This window comes from Punica granatum, chromosome 4, assembly GCF_007655135.1.
Source record: "Punica granatum isolate Tunisia-2019 chromosome 4, ASM765513v2, whole genome shotgun sequence".
NCBI classification, from domain to species: domain Eukaryota; kingdom Viridiplantae; phylum Streptophyta; class Magnoliopsida; order Myrtales; family Lythraceae; genus Punica; species Punica granatum.
The window spans coordinates 9,153,765-9,173,429 of NC_045130.1; the positions used below are offsets into that span (position 1 = coordinate 9,153,765).

The window sequence follows — 19,665 nt, forward strand, 5'->3', positions numbered from 1 at the left end:
GGTTATATATACAAAGACATAATATCAATGAAGTTCAACAAAACCATTCATAAAATTCTCGATTTTTTACGGGGGGTGAGGGCGTCCCTGCCGGCGACCCCACACCTCGATCAACCTTGATCTATGGATGGGGTCACCGGACGATGGTGCCCCCACCCCATGGTAGTCGAGAGATCTCCCTCCACTGTCTTGGGAAATCTCTCTTGATAACCTTTTTTTTTAAAAAAAATTAATTATTTTTTAATTATTTAATTCCATATGTTCATTTCTTTTTAAATATTGAATTTTTTATTTTAAATTTATAGCCACGTGAGATTCTGACTTGGGAAAGTCAGCAGCCACATCGGCATTTGCTAACGGCGTCAGTAGGAATTCACGAAATGTACTTGATTGTAATATTTTTTAAAATCCGTATACTCAATTGTTATGTTTTTTTTTTCCTTTTTGTACCAAAATGTTACCCTTTTAAAACCTTTTGTATCCCTACAGTAATTAACCTTGATAAGTATGAAGGATAATTTAGCAATTTCATTCGTAATGGGTTTAGAACAGATTTTTAGACGAAATTTTGAACCATTTTCAAACTGTATAGGGTTTTGGTCTGTAATTCCTGTGTCCGTTCCATAACTCAATGACAAAACCCTTTAATTACTTATCAGAGTTTGGAATGGAACGGGTGAAAAACCGATTTACACAGAGCGCATGTATACGTGATCTGGGTCATGGTACACCGGGAGCATACTACAATAGTACAATATAAACGTAAACCTTCTGGCTGGACAAGTAAAGGATCAGGGAGGAGCTCTAGAATCTACCAGCGAATTCCCCAGATTACCCCCATGGAACTCTCAATTTTACGACACCTCTTCTCGTCTATGGCAACCGTATATATACAGAATCCGCTGCAGTCCTTCCAGAGCAGAAACTATCTGCCTTCTGCATAAAGAAAAGAGAACTGGAACTCAGCACGGAAGCTCTATCCATCACAAAGGAGCTCATCGGAATACCCAAATCTCGACCATGGCGAGGCCTGATCAGGACGAAGTGCTGACCTTCATGAGCATCACCGGCCTGCCTGAATCTGCCGCCCTCCAGAAGCTCGAGGTACCTCATTTCTGCCATCGCCTGCTGATGTTTCCGGCTTGAATTGTGCGAACTTTGGTCGATGGGTTCCATCCATTTCGGAATTGCGTGGATTTCGCGATGCTCTTCTGGAGCTGTTTTAGGGTTTGTTTATCGTGGTGTTTGGTCCGACCAGTGATTGTTTCTGGTTCATTTTCATTGCGACCGCGACCGCGATTGCGATTGCGATTGCCTCGTCTCTCAATCTGCTTGAATACATTCTCGCCAGTGTGGTTTTTGATGTTGAGGAGATGATTTTATCGATGGGAACGACTGGGGAGCGGGGATTTTAGCACTTCACTTATCGACTTGGGCACCGCAAGTAAAGTAATTGAAATTTTGACTGTGTCTGCGGAGCTGAGATTCTCCAGAATTCAGTGGAAATACAAGTAGTTGTTTCTTTTTTAAGCTTATGGGAACGAGGTTCAACACGTGCTCAAGATGGCTATAGGTGCTGCCACTGGGTAGTTGTATGGTCACGTGTTAATGTATAGTGAAGGGTGTTTGAGGCATTATACTCGGAAATATGGCTTCTGTAACCGCAGCTGTTTGAAGGGAACAAGTGGTAATTTTACGGGATTTTTATATATAATAAACTCCAGATTGCCCAGTATGCGGAGAACATGCCTCGGGTAATGTGTTATCTTGTAGAGACTGTCACCTCTATTGGGCTGAGGGCGACAATCTGGGTGTTGCACTCTGCATAGAATGCGCTACTGAAAAGGCAATAGCAGCTCGTTGCGAAGCAGTAGTTGTGATCACCTTAACCACAGTTCAGCTCATTATGGTGGCCTTTTTGCGCTTAAACTGAATGCTCTTTGCTATTACAAGTTTAGTTTGCATATTAGCCTCAATTACCAATATCTTGTTAAGCGGTTGTCCTCATTTTCAACGTATTTCTCTCAGGAGCATAATGGCAATCTCAATGAAGCTTTGAATGCTCATTTCAGTGAAGGAGATAGAAATCAGTAGGTTACTTGATCACAGCCTTCCATTTTATCATTCAACTCCACATCTGCTTCTAGTTTTCTTCTTTCATTTCTTTAACTTTATCTCCTCATTCATATTTGGCTTCCAGAGTGAGTGCAAGACCTGCTCCACCAGATGATTTCATGGATATTGATGATCAAGTTCAAGCTGAACCTCGGGATCCCCCACTTTCACTTCACTCAGCAGCCGGAGACAGTTTGAATCCAATTTATCTTGAAAGCCTCACGAAGAGATACTTTGACGAAGTTTCAAATTTTGGTAACCATGCTCCTTTTGTTTCACATCCTCGGGAAGTTAGGGAGATCCCAATTGAGGTTAAGGATGGGTCTGGAGCATCTGGTAATTCTGGCCATGGTCCTGTCATTGAGGATGTCACTGGAAGCGACAATGATCACGGCCCAAGTGTCCGTGGAACCGTCATAGTTGATGAGGAAGATGATGATATTCCTCCAATATCAACTGCTCATGTGGCACAGTCGAATGAGAGAGAAGAGATCTCATTTCAGGATGGAAATGTGCGACCGAGTGCTCCTGTTTATGATAACTCATCAGACTTCAATTATGTGGAAGAAGAAATGATTCGGGCTGCTATCGAGGCATCTAAACGGGACATTGAGGGAAGCCCCCGTGCGAATAGTGTATGTGATATGCTCTCCATTTTTCAATGTTATCTTAGCCATTGTGTCTCTACATTTCTTGAAGGTTTTGTCCTTTTTACCTTCAGCAGGAGTTTAGGGATCCTGGCATTCAGCGAAGGCCATCTCGTCTTGAGGATGCTGAGCTTGTTCAGGCAGTTTCGTTATCCTTGAAGGTCAGTTGCTTCGTAATTTGTTTTTTTCCCCCTATTGGTGTTCTGGGTCTCATCTTACTGAAATGGAAACGGACTGCGGAGCAGGAAAATGCATCGTGTGAGAGGGCGAGCGATTCTGGATCATTGAAAGTAGCAGAAGTCGAGCTGGGAAAAGCACCATCATCTAATGGGCGGTAAGTAGTGTCTTGACAGCGTGAGATTTTACCCCTTTTTTTGGCTGAGAAACCATAATCTTGTTTCTTGCTTATATTGGAATATTTAAGGATTTTGAATGCTGGATTGATGGTTGACTTGAATCCTCATTATGTAGGCTGGAGATGGGAGGCTCATCCACCCAGGATGAAGTTGAAGAGATTGAGCAGCCTCTCATTAGGCATCGGTCACGACGCTCGTCTTCTCGAGCTGTGGAACCTCTCCAAGAAATTGAGGGTAGCCCACCATCTCCAGGGCAGAATGATGCTAATAATCATCCCCAAAACAATGGAAATGTCTTCCCCACTGATGAGGTATAATATAAAATTCTCGTCTAATGTTGCTTCTTCAGGTATGACAAGAAGTTGAAAAATATTTTTTATTTATCTGTGCGACAATTTGAATAATTTCTTTTTTGGACTTATCCTAAATAAGTGGGGAGGCATATCTTCAGAGGAACATGATGAAGCTGTTATGCTTGAGGCTGCAATGTTTGGAGGAATTCCTGAGGGGACGGGTTATAATTTTGCATATGCACCTCATCAGTTCATGCAAGCCCAAGGTCGCTATCCTAGGCCAGCACCTCGTCCTCCATCGCCCTCTCTGGAAGCTCAGCGCTTGATAAGAGAGCAGCAGGTCAGGTGTTTGACTTAATAAGTGATTTACTTAAGTGTGTGTGACTCCTTTATAATCCATTCATTTTTATTTTTTTATAATGTGCAGGATGATGAGTATCTCGCAGCTCTGCAAGCTGACCGAGAAAAGGAGCTGAAAGCAAAGGCCGAAGCCGAAGCTCGCCGTGTCGAGGAGGAAGCGGCTAAAAGAGCTGCTCTTGAAGAGGAGAGGAGAAAAGAAGAAGAAGCACGCAGAAGGTTGGAGGAGGAACAGGTACTGTTGTTTTTTGGTGTTTTGCCCTGGAATGCTGTTGGTTCTTGGTTTTTTTAAATTGTATTTGTTGATTCCCAGATTAGTTGTGTGAGCTCTTTGTGATAGTTGAGTTCTTTATGCATGATCTTCATGTCTGGACAAATATAAGATCAGTTGTATTTCCCGTATTGAAACCTGAAAAAGTGATAAAGTTTGTCCCTAAAAAGATCTTGTGCGCGATTGAGGTGAGATTCACTTCTTGTTTAAATGGTTTGTCATGAGTACAGAGGAACTGAGCCATTTCTTGATAGTGATAATAAACAAGTTTCGGAACACGATCATGCTTCTGCTGATTTGGCTTTTTGATTGATGTTTTAATGGGAGTTTTCAGGAATTTGAGAGACAATTGGCTGCAAAAGAAGCTTCCCTGCCTCAGGAGCCATCGTCCAGTGATGAAAATGCTATTACGCTTCTGGTTAGGATGCCAGATGGCAGTCGTCGAGGCCGTCGATTTCTGAAGTCTGACAAGCTGGAGGTGAACTTCTGGAAGAAGAAAAGGCGCTTCGCTTCCTTCTCGTTTTTATTCTCCTACTTTTTCATAGCTCATGCCTGTAATTTTCCCCCGTGCAGAGCCTCTTTGACTTCATAGACATCGGGAGAGCTGTCAAACCCGGAACTTACAGAGTGGTAATTTTCAACTCCAAGGATGTCTTATCCAAACATTATATGATTGTATTGCTGAAGATAATGATCAAGAACTTGTCTGCTTCTTTTTTTATTTTTATTTTTTTATGTCGAACAGGTGAGGCCTTATCCTAGGAGGGCATTCTCCGACGGGGAGGGTTCCCTGACGTTGAATGATCTCGGGCTTGCAAGCAAGCAAGAAGCTCTGTTTCTGGAGCTGATATAGTGTAGTCATTGGTATCGTACCTGTGGTTATTACTTTGAAGAAGAAGAGATATTTAGGTAACTTGAAGAAACGAAAGGAAGAAAAGGGAAAGGGGTGGAAGTTATACAGTATTACGCGTTATTTATTTGGGTTTTGTGCTGTTTCGATGTGAATGGGATGAATGTTGGAGCTTGGAACTGTCTCAAGTCCAGCATTTGACATTTCGATTAATTGGAGAATTGGTTTCCTCCACATTTCCAAGCTATGTATTTGTTTGAGATGTTTGCCTACTACTTGGGAGTTTGTTAGACGAGGGATGTCGAAGGAGGGGACTCGGGCCAACCCTCCCATTTAGTTCAGACAAAACTCTCTTTCTTCCCTCAATGTAAAGGGAATAATCTTAAATTGAAGAGAGTTAAATCTTTCTAAAAAGTATATTTAGTTATTGTTTTGATACTTACAAAATGTTTTGGAATGTTTTCAAAATTATAAGTTATCTGAATAGAAGGATTTTGGGCGATGATAGTCTTTATCCCAATCGTTTTTTCCTTGAAATTGCTCCCTTCAGCACAGGAAGTTTTTTTTTTTTTCCCCGGAGTTGCAGCATTATATGCCGGGTTAAAATGGCCGTTTTGCAGCGACGGCGACCTCTGTAGACTCGCTCGAGCCATCTGATTTGGTCTAATGTTTTCTCGAGTGAAATTTAAGTCTCTGTGTGAAGTGATAATACCGATTGCCCGAGGTGATGCCGGTGGTTGTTGGATACTATACTACGGAATCTGAACGGTGCTCTAGCTTATCGCCGCATTTGATACGTGCAATCAAATTTGATTCAGGAAAAGAGAACGTGTAGTACGCCTCTTGATAGGATACTAAGGACAGACTGGGCCACACATGTGGTTGATGGACTGCTTCATTTCAAGGACAACTTGCTGGACATAGACAACTCCCCGCCTACCTTACTATTAGGCTGATAGTGTCGCTCTCATCAGTTATCACATATCCGGACGCATGCCGCATAAATATGTTCTTGGTCCCATCATCTTCGGCTTCCAGCTCACTTATATCTGTCAATTACGAAGGCTCGTCACATTACGGGCATATCACGCGATATACATTGCAAGCCAATAATAGTTCCAAAGATAAGCACAAAATATCTCATGATTACACTATTGATTTGATAAAAAATAAAACGGAGAAAATTCTTGAGTGTGGCATGACAAGTCGACGTGGTATATAGGTCCAACACAGGACTCTTTGGTCACGTTCAGCGGGTATGTGGGCAGGCCAACGGCCCAGTTTATTCGGTTTGTGCGTTGCTGGAAGTCCACCGAGTCTAAATATCATTCTTTATTAAAAAAAGAATAAAAAAGGGGGGATTTTTCTGCCAGCTGGTTGAGCAGCGTTTTGGCAACCGTCGCAATGCAATCCGTACTTCCGTGGACCATCCTGAGTATGATGGACGTATTGCTTTTTTGTCCGCTATTCTTTTCAATAAGCAAGACGAGGCATAACTACGGCTAGGACTCCAGAATTGGCCTTTCAAATTCTTCCGTTCTTTTGCAAATGATGGTGAAATCATATAGCATTCTTTTACTCTCGACTTGCTCCATGGGCTCCTAGACCTCGACCATCTATTAGAATCGAGGCCGGCAATGCCTTAGATTTTGTCCTACGTTCGCTTTCATTCAGTTTGACTAGAGTGGATCCATAGCTTCAAGTAAAGGGGAACAAGATTTATGAAATGGCCAGTATTTAGATAATTTGATAAGATTAAGAGGGAGTGAATATGAAAAATTCCTTATGAAATTGAGGGAATATATACAAAGTTCTATAAGGGTCCAAACATTCAGGAAAGGAGGTTGCCTAATTATGACTACCAAATTTGACGTCAAAAGAAACTACTGCTTGTAAATTAAGAAATTTGCCACCGAGATTTTCAGCGTCTTTTTATTTTTTATTACTTCTTGTGATTATTAAGATTCATGACCCCTTTTGTAATTAAAAAAAAAATATATTGGTGCAATCCGGAGAGATAAATGTCAAAATAGATTTTTTTAAAAATATATATATATAGTTCCAGGAAAATGATGGATATTAGTGTCCACAACCTGTGTCCAATTTTCCGTCGACTTAGATCAATAGAATAGCTCGTGTTTAATTAGAATTATTATTATACATAAACGTTATATTTTGACATTGGCACAATGTTCGTCCCCATCTCGGTACATACGTAGCTCGACATGAGAAGGAAGCAAAACTGACTTATTTTATTAACATTTAGGTTATGCATAAGAGACAGGAGCATTGTTAACATAAGATGATTCGATTTCAAACTAGCCAGGAAATGTGCAAACCTCGTGCCTCTTGAGGTATAGCGCCCGAATATGCACAATCACGACATAGTATACACGTGGGCGATGATTCGGTCACAAAGAAGGTGATTCGCGGTCTGGTAAAAGAATACTATAGCTGTCTTAAGACATGGCCACACATCTGGAATGGACCTACAACACGAACAAATTCCAACCGTATAATTAGCCACAAGCGTCACTTTCAATTTTGATGCTCCCCTACTTTGACAATTTCCTCTCTCACGTCACAACATGAACAATTCCAACCGTATAATTAGCCACAAGCGTCACTTTCAATTTTGATGCTCCCTTACTTTGTCAATTTCCTCTTTCACGTCACTACGATCGTTTACACTGATACTATTTCTTTTCATAGCTCGGATCAGTCATACCATATGCTGCGATCACTCGTAAGAGGAAAATGACCGTCGCATCGTTTCTAAAAAATCGAAGGGAATGAAAAGTAGGATGTGAACCATGGGCTTCCATTTTAAAAAAAAAAAAAAGGAAGGAGGAAATATATGAAACGGCAGGCCTTCCTTTGAGATCTTTTCCAATTTTTCTTGGCATTCTTGCAAGAGCTTTGGCCATATTTGTTTTAGCGAGAAAAACAAAATTAAAATAGTGCAATACTGTGAGAATTACAGCTAAGCAATTCTCACCTTCATTAATCGTTCTGTCTGAGCTTGATTGTATGAACGGTTCATAAAATGCTAGAATTATTTTCAAATTTTTATTCAAATGGGTCACCAAGTTAAAACAATCAATATATAACATGTGAATGAATAACCTTTCGAATTTTTCCTAGAGTTTATTTATCTTTATTGATTCTAAGCATGCCATCAATCGATTGGCATTCATGGATGTCACTTTTCACATCGGGACTACCTAGAGCGAGACCTTGGCGACATAACAATAGTACGTAGGCTTCTACTCATTCGATATCCCTTTTTTCTTTTCTTTTGATTTTATGGTGAATATTGTAGGCTATACATTCAAATTCTACTTAGGAGTACTATGGACGGGGCGAAGAAATAATTTTGTAACATGAAAATGGCAAACAGATTTGAAGCCTCAGCCTCATGGCTTCCGCAGGACCATAAAAGGAGAGAAGCCGCCAATCCATCATTGTCTGAGATACCAAATTGTCAGATATTTTTAGGATTAGGTCGGTCAAGATGCCTCCCCCATGGGAAAAAGTAACCAATCCGGAAATTATGACCCCCATAATTTTACTTTTCATAATATGGTCTTCTGCCAATGATTTTCCCAGGAAAATAATCATTTAAAAAGGAACAAAAGAAAAAATAATGATAAAACAATTTCATCTGGCAACATATTCAAAAAAATATCAAGATGGATCACAAAATTGGAGCACAATCCCTACTAAGCTAGGGCCATCTTCCAACTGTCGCGGGGCCACCTAAATAGTACCGTCCTGGGAGTACTGCTGGGAGGTCTTGATGGATACTAGAGCACGTTGGAGGAAAAAAGAATAAAAATCATAACCAAAATTTCCCTTTGAATCATATATTTAATGCACTAGAATTTTCAATCCCATTTCTTTTTTCCATTACAAGAAAAGTTACTGGACCTAGTGAAAATATATGTGATAGGATACAATTTGAGAAAGGGAATTAGATCTTTTTTCTGGGTAAATAAATCCGAGATCTTTTGATATCAAATTAAAGATAAAAAAAATATTAGCATAGCATTTGATAACAAAGTTAAATTTGATTTAATTTGATTTAGCTTAATTTGAGGTGATGAAGACAAAAGAAGTTGTGAAAAGTATGTGAAAGAATTTGAAGAAAAAGATAGAAAAAAGTAATGATTGTGTTAGTGTTGAATAATTGAGAGAATTTATTATTAAAAAATTATAATAATAGATAAGAAAAAATATGAGAGAGAATTAAAAAAAGATAAATAGTAATGATTGTGTCGTTGAATTAAGGAAAAAAATAAAGTTAAGTTAAATTAAGTAAAATTTGATTTTGTTAAAAAAAACTTGAAAAAGTATTTGTTAGGGAACATTGATTTGATTATGGCTTAGTATTAAGAGTATGCACGGATACTAGGTATATCTGAAACCGGTCAGAATATACCCTAACAGGTAGGGTCCGAGTAGCTCATTTTGAAAATGGGATAGGGTCCGGGTATTAAAATACGGAACCGGTGAAAATCGATTTCGGTTCCGATTCTTAGCTACATGGTACCCATAACCGAAACCGGAAGATACTTATTAAAAAAAAGAAGAATAAAGTTGAACTCTCAAATCTCTAACTCAACTATGTTCCTATTTCACTGTTTGTAAACCTAATTCCTAAATCTCCAGCTGCTCTCTCTGCTCTCGAGTCTTGATTCCGACTCTCCGTGGGCTCCCCAATCCAGTCCCCTCTGTCTCCAAGTCTCCTTCAAGCTCTCTTTCTCGGTGAGCTTCTGCTTCTCCCTTCTCTGCTGCTCGTCCAGTTCACCTTCCTTTTCCTTCCCCTGCAACTTCGGCTCATCGCATTCTCGATTCTTTCGAGTCCATGCTCTTCCGATTATCGGAGAACAAAACGAATCTTATTAAACCTGAATGTTCGGTGCCATTGCTCTGGTGTCACTTTCATTCATAGTACTTCTCGTCCCGGGGACTAAAGGGCAGAGCTTGGAAGAAATCGAGTCCAAAATCCTCAAGTGAAAAGTGGAAGAGCACAAAATAATGTAACACGAGTTCTCGAATTTACAAAAATCTCGAACGAGTATCTGAATGGTGTCTCTCATGTGGGTATTAGATTGGAAGAGCTCCTTCCAGCAATCTCACTATGTTCAGTTTTATGCGGTACTTGTTTTATCCATATTGATCAAGTGAAAACAGAGCAGAAGGTCTTGGCAACTAGTTTCTTCTTCGAGACATTTGTTCGTAAAAATTACGATTAATGTAAATTCATGTAATACTCGAGTAGACTTAAACTTCCGGATGTGTGAGATAAGGTTATTCCGAGCAAATGGAAATAGTTGAGTTTCTTAGCAATACAACTTCAAGAAGGTTTGTCCTTTACATAGATTTTTTCCTTAGATGCTTCAGGTTCTCAATTCATCCCGGTATGGTATTCACAGTAAAGATATGAGGAACAACTAGCTATAGCACCATCATCGTGATGGTTGATTTATGATTATTGGTTTTAGCTTTCCTGGTCTCGTGCATTGAAATTGTTAATTAATTGATGATTGATATGATTATTTATTTAAATATTTATTACAGATTCAACAGGATATCCGAAATCTGTAATATAATATAAATTTCGAGTAGGTTCCGATTTCAAAATTCAACATGGTAGGGTCCGGTTTCAAAATTTTGAAACCAATTCCTTACAGGGTAGGGTCCGAATATGGTGAAAAAAAATAGAATACCCGAAATCGACCACCCTTATAACTTACTACAAATGGGCAATGCTCAGAAAAAGGCTCTTTTTTTTTTCCCTAGTTAATTGTTATTGATTTTATTTTTTTACACATATAATAATATCGAAATTGGGTTCCGTTCAGTCAGAAGAATGATAGCTGTCGTGTAAAAGCTAGTTGTCATGCGGTGGAGGTCCTGATGATGACTGGATTAACGTGCTGACTCAGACGCATGTTGTTGTATGAAAAAAGAGGAACCGCCCGTACCACTCCATTTCTATGTGTCATGTCCTTCTAATCTATTCATGACAACAATACATTCAATATAATTCCAATTATATGTCGTATAAAATTTGGCAAACCCTACTCTCTCTTTCTGTGACTTCTTCTTGTTTGATTTATTGTTTGTTCTAATCCTTTTGTTTTTTGTTTTGATAATACTTTGTTTAAATAGTTCGATATGATACGACAGGGTCCTTATATATATTTTGACGATTAGTTTGGATAAGATCTAGTCTCTTTAATCTAGACGATTTATTTCTTAATCAAACTAAAGAATTGTTGAATGATTCGAACTGATAGGACAATTATTAAAGGAAAAAAAGAAGAAGAAGAAGCCTTGGACGATTGAAATTTCTCTTCAATATGATAATTTGTCATATCAATTTCTCTTCTTTGCTCTCCAACATCAGCCAATCTGCTTCTCATCTATCTTCAGGAGTCAAGAAAAATCTTAACTGCTCAAAATGCATTCTCGATGTTTGATGTTCGAATAAATCCAATTTTCCTTCAAATTGATACCATTGGATTATGATATGTTACACAGAGTTTTAAAAACTTAAAAAATGAATTTCAAAAGGTCTAATTTTCGCGTTCCTAAATGTAGATACGTTTATAGTTGCGCCAATTGCCTGTCCTGAAAATTGAAAGCTGTCGAGGTTGGAAAAGAAAAACCCGTACCAAACTGTGCCTACAAATTCCTTCTTCTACCAAACCATTTGGAAAGAGATATATGACCTAATGGACTTGGAGATATACATAAATTAAGATGATAAATTAAGTTCGCAGTGCACATACCACATGCGTCAAAGGTTGAATGATTGTGTTTCTCAATCATAATCATAATATATAGAAAAAAACAAAGATCAAATTAATTAATATATTTAGAGGGATCAAATCACGATGAGCTGATTTGGGAGGCACATGAATTATCACTTTTTAGTATAAACTGAAGCTGAAAGACTAATATCATAGTAAATATTTATATTAATCCTATAGATATAAATTTTCTTTTGTTATAATGAATTAACAATGTTTATTCTCTTTTTATTCTTTCAATAGAGCTTTGTCGAGGCGTGTGGGTTGATCCAATGTGCACTTTAATCTTAAAACTAAAACAATATTAAAAGTTTGGAGTGCGTGTGATCGCTTTTGTTTTTTACTTTGGACTTGTGTTATTCATTGCCCCCGTCCACCATTATATATGGCTGGGCGATAGAGAGTGGAGACCGTTCTAGAGATTTACATTTTTGTAAAAACTGAGGCAAATAAGAACAAATAATATTCGTAAAAAATCCTTAGATCCCACATCGAAAATATACTAAGATAATTCTGGATTTATAATAGGGTTAAGTCTCGCATCTTATCAGCTTTACTTTTTGTGATATATACGAGCTCAACCTCTTATGCATTGGAATTTAACATGGTATCAGAGTTATACTCGGATCTCACTCTAGCATGTTGATTATGCGACATCTACTCACTCACGCTACGCATCACTAGACGCGCGTGAGGATGAGTGTCAAGGATTCTTAGATCCCACATTGAAAATTATCTTTGGGATGATTAACAAAATATATATATATATATATAGTGATTCGATACTTATTCTCTTTAAACAAGGTTTCGCGTTTTCTTGTGTAAATAGAAAAAATCACGACTTAAAAAGTTTTACCTTTTAATTAATATCTGATCTCGATTGAACTATATTAATCGGGACCATTATATTTTCTGATACCTAGATGCAGAACGAAGGAAAAGGAAAAGTATTATTCATTAGACAATTTTGTGATATATTGAGTCAAACAAAGGAAAAATAGACTTCTATATACCAGCCAATTAATTCCGGTAAATCTACTTGTAGATGTGTGTGATGTGATTACGGAACTTGATAAAATCTTATGACACCAGGTAATAACATTGTAGAAAAATCGAAGAGCCATGCTTGAAATACTGTGTAAGATAATGTTTATATATCGACAGAGATTAATAATGTTCTTAAGATGAATAACTAGCATGATTATAAAGCTCATCTAAAAAAGAAAAGTAATTTTAATACAATGGTATGTCTGTTCTATTTTAATAGCATTAAGATCTCGAGAGCTAGTTTGATTGTTGGTTTATTAAATCAATATGCCTGCTCTCGTTTCATTCTCTTATCCATGGCTTAGATCAATGTCTCTCCTTTATATATAAAACCAACGTAAATATATAAAAGTTGATAAACCCTCCTTTCCTTATTGATCGATCTTTCGAGTCTCCCCTTTATATCATATAAATCCGATATAGTCCACGTCTTTGGGACATGCGCTTTCTTCCGGTTTAATGAACGATTAAATTCAGTAAATCTAATCCTAAAAATTAAGAATAAAAAATCCGACAATTTTAAAAAAAATGACGATTGTTTCTTTTAAATAGAGATAATTTACTAATTTTATAATTCTTCACTTCAATAAAAATTAAACCAAATTCTCTCATTATGATCATACCGTTGTGTCATCTGGTATTGAACTCCAGGACTACGCAATGGCTTATTCCGAAACTTCTCAATGGGTTAAGTTCTAAACTTCTCAATTGTGTTTCTTATTGAGATTTCATTAATTTTCACATAAACAATGGAAAATCTGATTTAAAATAAACAGTGCAAATGTTTGTGCGACGCGTGAGCGACAAGATTGGTTTCTATTGCATGGTGTCATATTATCATTAGCACATATAAATAAACAAAATAAAAGAACACAGATAATAAATATAAATAAAAGCAAAGCCCTCATACATATGTTGCCGAAAGCTGAAAAATAAAGGGTTGCATCAAGTATCCCATAATTTTACAATTTTATCAAATCTATCTCATGGTAAAAAAAATTATCTAAAAAGACTTATGGTTCGCAAGTTGATTCAAATCTATCATGCTGTTACTATTTCATGTTAAATATCGACGGAAAAGCGGATGTGGCCGTTTAAAAGGATTAATTAATTTAAAAAGTACCCCAAAATTTTTCATATTTTAAAATTTGCCCGAAATCTCTCTTCCTCTCTCCTTCCTCCTCCCTTCTCTTCTTCTTCTTCTTCGGCTAGACCCTAACCCTAACTGTCGTTGCCTCCCCCTCGACCGCATCATCCCCGATAGATGGCCTCTCAACAGTAAGATCACCACATAATCGGGTTCCTCGGCGAAGACGATGACCTCCCCATGTCCGACAATGACATCCTCAATGAGGACGACGCCAACTCCGCCTTCACCTCCTCCTACCCTACAATGGATAGAATCAGGGAGGAACTGAGGTTGGTCCACTGTAAGAAAGTGGGCTTGCGCGAAGCTTTCGAGTTCCAATGGAAGGAAATGGAGGAGCATTTCGACTTCATCACTAAAAACTTGGACGAGAGGCTCGACATCTTCGAGGCAAAGGAGAAGGAACTGGGTTCCATGGAGAGGAGGCTCTAGGAGTTGGGAAATGTCTGCACGAAGAAGGAGAAGGAGTTGTCTTCGATGGAGACTTGGCTCGAGGAGGTGGAGGCGATGTTGGCATCGTCCTCGTCGAGGACATCATCATCGTTGACCAGGTGAGATGCAGCGGAGGAGGAGGTAGCAACGGTTAGGGTTTAGGTCCGACCGAAAAAGAAGAAGAAGAGAAGGGAGGAGGAAGGAGAGAGGGAGAGAGATTTGGGGTAAATTTTTAAATATGAAAAATTATGGGGTACTTTTTAAATTAGTTAACCTCTTTAAACGACCACTTCAACTTTTCCGTAGATATTTAATGAAAATAGGAACGGCGGGATATATTTGAATCAACTTGCAAATCATAGTCCTTTTTAAATAATTTTTTTTATAACATGATAGATTTGATAAAATTGTAAAATCATGAAATACATGATGCAATTTATCCTAAAATAAATGGGGTTTGTTGGGAATATGACATGAGAGAGACTAAAGGGCAAATGGTCTTCCGGATTTGACCTCCTTTTTTTTAAATCTTATCTTTTTTCTCTATCTGATTTGTAATTTATTGTAATTTATAATCATAAATTATCATTAATTATATGCGTAAAAACTGCCGTAACCACAGATTCACCAAAATCCGCACACCTCTCACCAAAACCGTTCCCAGCTCTCAAGTCATTATCTATAATACAATTTGTAATTTCAATGTACACCCTCATTTCTGGTGTAATTTCAAAATGGTCCTCATACTTTCAATTGTTTCATTGTTCCTCCTACAAACCGGAGAAAATTGAAATCTAATGGTGCGTTTGGCTTCAGAGTTAAATTAACTTTGATTTTGATTGTGGAAAAAAATAAATGATTGTGTAGTGTGTTGAGTTAAAGTTAAAGTTAAAATTTTTTACTTGGAAAATGTGTATTTTTGTTGTGTGGTGTGTTGAGTTAAAGTTAAAATTAAAATTTTTGTGATTTTAACTGCGAAACCAAACGGAGCATAAGAAACTTTAACTCGCCCTTTTTCGGCATGTACTATGGTATTCAAAAGTTCAACGGACCATGACTAATCTAGTTCGAGCCGAATTGACCAATTAAAGAGTAAAATTTTTCCAATCAATGTTTTTTTTATTCACAATACTCAAATTTGAGATCTTATTTAAGGAGAATAAGCCTCCGAACAGTTTGAACCAACCCTTATTGGTACTTTTACTAATCCTTTTCCTTTTCAGAGTCATGCAAAAAAAGACTCAGATAGAGTTTCTCACCGTACATTAGTTTTAATCTTTAGAAAACTCAGTGCCGTATCTTACACATAAATTTCACTTTATAAAGTCAAATTTATGTCTATATAGTTTCTCACATGATGAATAACCACATAATTATGTAAACTGAAGACATTATAAGATCACCATGTAAAATGATGAGATTGATGCTTGGATTGGGAGCGTTGTCATTGATGCAAAAGTGCTCAAATAAAATTTTTGATTTTTGAATAAGTTAAAGAATTCGAGAGATGTAAATATGAAGCTGTCAAAAGTAAAATAGATAATTAATTATATATGAAGTACATGATAAACAAATATTACATCAGTGACAGTCAGATTGACTGAATCATGATTCGAGAATGTCTCTCCAATCGCTAATTCTATTTAAAATAACAATCGGAAAGTGCCTAAATTGAACTTCGAAATAGAAATTGAAACTACTCAACTCGTGGAGTGTTTTGGGACATAATGCATACTATGAGGATCAAATTGAGAATTAACAATAACAGAGGTGAAAAAGGAGAAAAAAACAACGACTCGTCATTGTCATGGTCTTCCCCTCTGCTCTGTCTCCTAACTAATAAACAGACAAAACCCCCCGAACTCTCCGAATCTCCTTCTACGCGTTCTCCGTTACAAAATCCAATCCCCTTCCCTTCTCCCTCCCCCTAATGCCTCCTCAATCCCCATAACTCCCCAATCCACTCCAACCGAAGATTCTAGTCCGTTCCTCCTTCTCCTCCTCCTTCATGGGTGCGATCTTTTCCAGTTGCTCTCCTGCTCCTTCCTCTGTTCCTCGTCCGGCCGGTCTCGGGGACTTGCCGGAGAGCTGTGTCGCCTCGATCCTGACCCACCTGGAACCGAAGGACATATGTGGGCTTGCTCGGCTAAATCGGGCTTTCCGGGGCGCGTCGTGGGCTGATTTCGTCTGGGAATCGAAGCTGCCCGAGAATTACGCGGCTCTCTTCCAGCAGATGTTCGACCGGCCGGTCGACGGTTTGGGCAAGCGGCAGCTTTACACGAGGCTCTGCCAAGCGTGTACCTTCGATGGTGGCACGAAGGTCGAATCTTTTGCCTTATTGTCTCCTGCTCGATTCTCTGTCGGGTGTTTTATCTGAATGATGAATATGGCTTTAGTTTCTTCTTCCGCGTAATTGGTTCTTCCAGGAAAAAAAAAAAAGAGAATTTTTTCGAGGAAAGAAATATTTTCTTAGGCAGACGATTGCTTTTATTATGTTGGTTGCGCTGTTTTTGATCCATTTATGGTGAATTTCTCGATGAAATTGAGCTTTTCGGATATTCTGTTTTGTGCAGAAAGTGTGGCTAGATAAAGAAACGAGCCGTGTCTGTCTAAACATTTGTGCAAAGGGTTTAGCAATCACAGGGATTGATGATCGGAGATATTGGAATCACGTCCCTACCGATGAGTCTAGGTGAGTCCTGTTTGATAATCCCTGTGTGAATTTCAGGTGAATGACAAGAAGGGCTTTATTTGAGATTTGCATTAGAGAAATGCACCCTGATGGAGCGCAAGAGTTGTATCGGGGTATTTCCTCTGCTGGATCAATGAAGTTCCCTTGTCTGTTTTTGGCATGTCTTTCTGCTGAACTGTATGATATGTTTCCAGTGCTTCATGATCTTGATTTGCTATATTTTTGGATCTTCTGATGGTCTTATAGAGGGATCTGAGAACCGTATGAAGAACACGATTATCATGTGGGCTTGTTTTTGCATATGATGAGGCCTGTTTCATAATTCATGCTTATATGGGTGGATGTCTTATGGAGTAACTAACAATTGTCGAATTTGATTTCGTACTGGCTACTGGCTGAAGGATTTTGGTTTAGTGAGCAAGGAATGGCTTATATTCTGGTCCAATAGGAGAATTTTTAGAAGTTGATCCAATGTTTTGGACTGTAATATCGATTGTTTCGCAGGTGATTATAAAAGTTGTCATTGAATTGCTTCCACGAACAAGTCGGGGCAATTTTCGTCAGCAAATTTTTGTCCCTTGTATATCTCCTTCTCTTCCTCAATTTGCCACCTCCCTATAGCTTCTCGAAGTCCAACCCAATTCAGTAGAATGATTAAAATGTCTTACTCTAGTCAATGGTGAGAAAACAATAATTGCTGAGGCATATAGTTGTCGAGGACTCGTGTTAAGATATTCTGATCCACGAAACATGAATATAAAACCTGTCTAGCAATTGTCATCACTTTCTAGCATTTGTCGTTTATTGGTTCTCAGAAATTATATGGGCTCTAATCTCTAAATTCTCTTTTGCTTTCGCAGATTTCAAACTGTGGCTTATCTTCAGCAAACTTGGTGGTTCGAAGTCGAGGGCGAGATTGAGTTCCCATTTCCTCCAGGCACATACAGCGTCTTCTTCAGGCTGCAACTAGGGCAAACCTCTAGGCGGTTCGGCCGAAGAGTCTGCAACACCGAGCATGTCCATGGTTGGGACAAGAAACCGGTGCGGTTCCAGCTTTGGGCCTCGGAGGGCCAGTCCTCGGCATCCCAGTGCTTCTTGAGGGCGCCCGGGAAGTGGGTGCACTACCATGTCGGTGATTTTAACGTTCTGGGCCACGACTCCCCCCCAACAAGGGTTAAGTTCTCGATGACCCAGATCGACTGTACACATACGAAGGGTGGGCTCTGTGTCGATTCTGTGTTGATATACCCCTGTGAATACAAAGAGAGGTTTAAGCAATTTTATGCTCCTTAAAGCTCTCTCTCTCTCTCTCTCTCTGAGGTTAGCGGGTAGCAGTAGAAGTTAGGGACGAGTAGGATCACGAGCTTCACATTGTTATACGCAAGCCAGGGAATGTGTATATTTTCAAACGTCCTTGCTTGTATTTTGAGTAAGTTCATCAAAGTGTCTGGACCCCTTTGTGAATGAAGCTGATGAAGTAATGTTGGAAGGCTCTGTTGCTCTCTTTCTGCACCTCTATACTAGGTTGGAGCTCGACTGTGCAGCATCGGGTTATGGCGGTCAGCATAAAGTCTTGCACTCGAATCTTGATGGTCCTCTTATCTGCCTTTTTGTTCATGCTGGTGGTTAAGAAGGTAGACCCGTAGAATAATCGGGATGAAAATAGAAGCAGTCACATTGATCGAGTTTTTACGGTAATTATTTGGTACCCGAGGGGGCGCTATGACCGACGCCTCTCAGGCTGCCGGGTCAACTCTACGGGATTGACCATCACAATATTGATCCAACGGCCCTGGATGGATTTCGAACGGTTTCTCGGGGCGATTGAATAGATCCCCTATTTCGATTAGCTCATAGGTAAGTGTAAGTGCACTTGCATTTGATTAGCTCATAGGTAAGTGTAAGTTTGTTTTTATTGACTTTCTTTTCACCGCCTCCCAACATACCAAATACATGAAAAAGGGGTAATAAATCGACCTTTCAATCCCCCAAGTTGAAACTTGAAACAGAGAAGATTAAAGGGGGCCCCAGAAATAAAAAAAATCTTATTGCTATGATGAGAATTGGCCCAAAAATAAAAAAATCTTATTGCTATTTTGATTTGATCCTTCAACGATTAAAAGTTGGTAATGGGAGTTGCTTTTGCACATTGAATTGGGCAACTAGTTAGTACCAACTGCCAAGCTGCTGCTTTCATCAACTAGGGATACGGATGGGCCTTGAGCATATTAAGATGTGGTCGAAATCTATCTAACACAATTCTCTTTAACTAATCGGTCGAGACTTGCGCATTAAGCATTCAATAAAAACAGGTTTCGGGTTTCAAACTTTTTGTTTTGAGAAATTCGTGCGCGTTATTATCGGGGACCAAAACCAGATACATTAGGACTCGCTCACCCTTACCGAACCATTTTTCAGTGAAATGATAATGAAGCTCCTTGGCGACCCAATTCTGATCGGCCCTTTCCCTGAATTATTCCCATCGATAAATATTTATATTCTATTTAATTTAATTATATGATATAAAGTACTATTAAAGATCTTCGATAATTCCTATGCGAAGACACCAACTCCCAACCAAACTCTGCCACAGAAGAAATCTTGTATGTCCCATTTGGACAACCGCCATTTTCACGC

General features: G+C 38.8%; 2 protein-coding genes across 3 annotated transcripts; both read left to right on the forward strand.

Moving 5' to 3' along the window:
* Window positions 1-906: 906 nt before the first annotated feature.
* Window positions 907-5,164, forward strand: LOC116205153 (plant UBX domain-containing protein 8-like). 2 transcript variants are annotated; one of them, XM_031537652.1, is made up of 11 exons: window positions 907-1,104; window positions 2,029-2,090; window positions 2,201-2,750; window positions 2,837-2,923; window positions 3,008-3,096; window positions 3,234-3,429; window positions 3,551-3,751; window positions 3,839-4,003; window positions 4,374-4,517; window positions 4,613-4,669; window positions 4,785-5,164. In XM_031537652.1, the coding sequence occupies exons 1-11, from the start codon at window positions 1,021-1,023 to the stop codon at window positions 4,890-4,892; spliced, it is 1,743 nt and encodes a 580-aa protein (XP_031393512.1). In that variant the 5' UTR covers window positions 907-1,020; the 3' UTR covers window positions 4,893-5,164. The 2 variants fall into 2 exon arrangements, with proteins under 2 accessions (XP_031393512.1, XP_031393513.1); XM_031537653.1 differs by having other exon boundaries at window positions 908-1,104; window positions 2,840-2,923.
* An 11,038-nt stretch (window positions 5,165-16,202) lies between these two features.
* Window positions 16,203-18,522, forward strand: LOC116205286 (F-box protein PP2-A12-like). The gene is made up of 3 exons (XM_031537842.1): window positions 16,203-16,656; window positions 16,910-17,028; window positions 17,889-18,522. Exons 1-3 carry the CDS (start codon window positions 16,345-16,347, stop codon window positions 18,319-18,321), a joined length of 864 nt encoding a protein of 287 aa, XP_031393702.1. The 5' UTR covers window positions 16,203-16,344; the 3' UTR covers window positions 18,322-18,522.
* The last annotated feature ends 1,143 nt before the right edge of the window (window positions 18,523-19,665 follow it).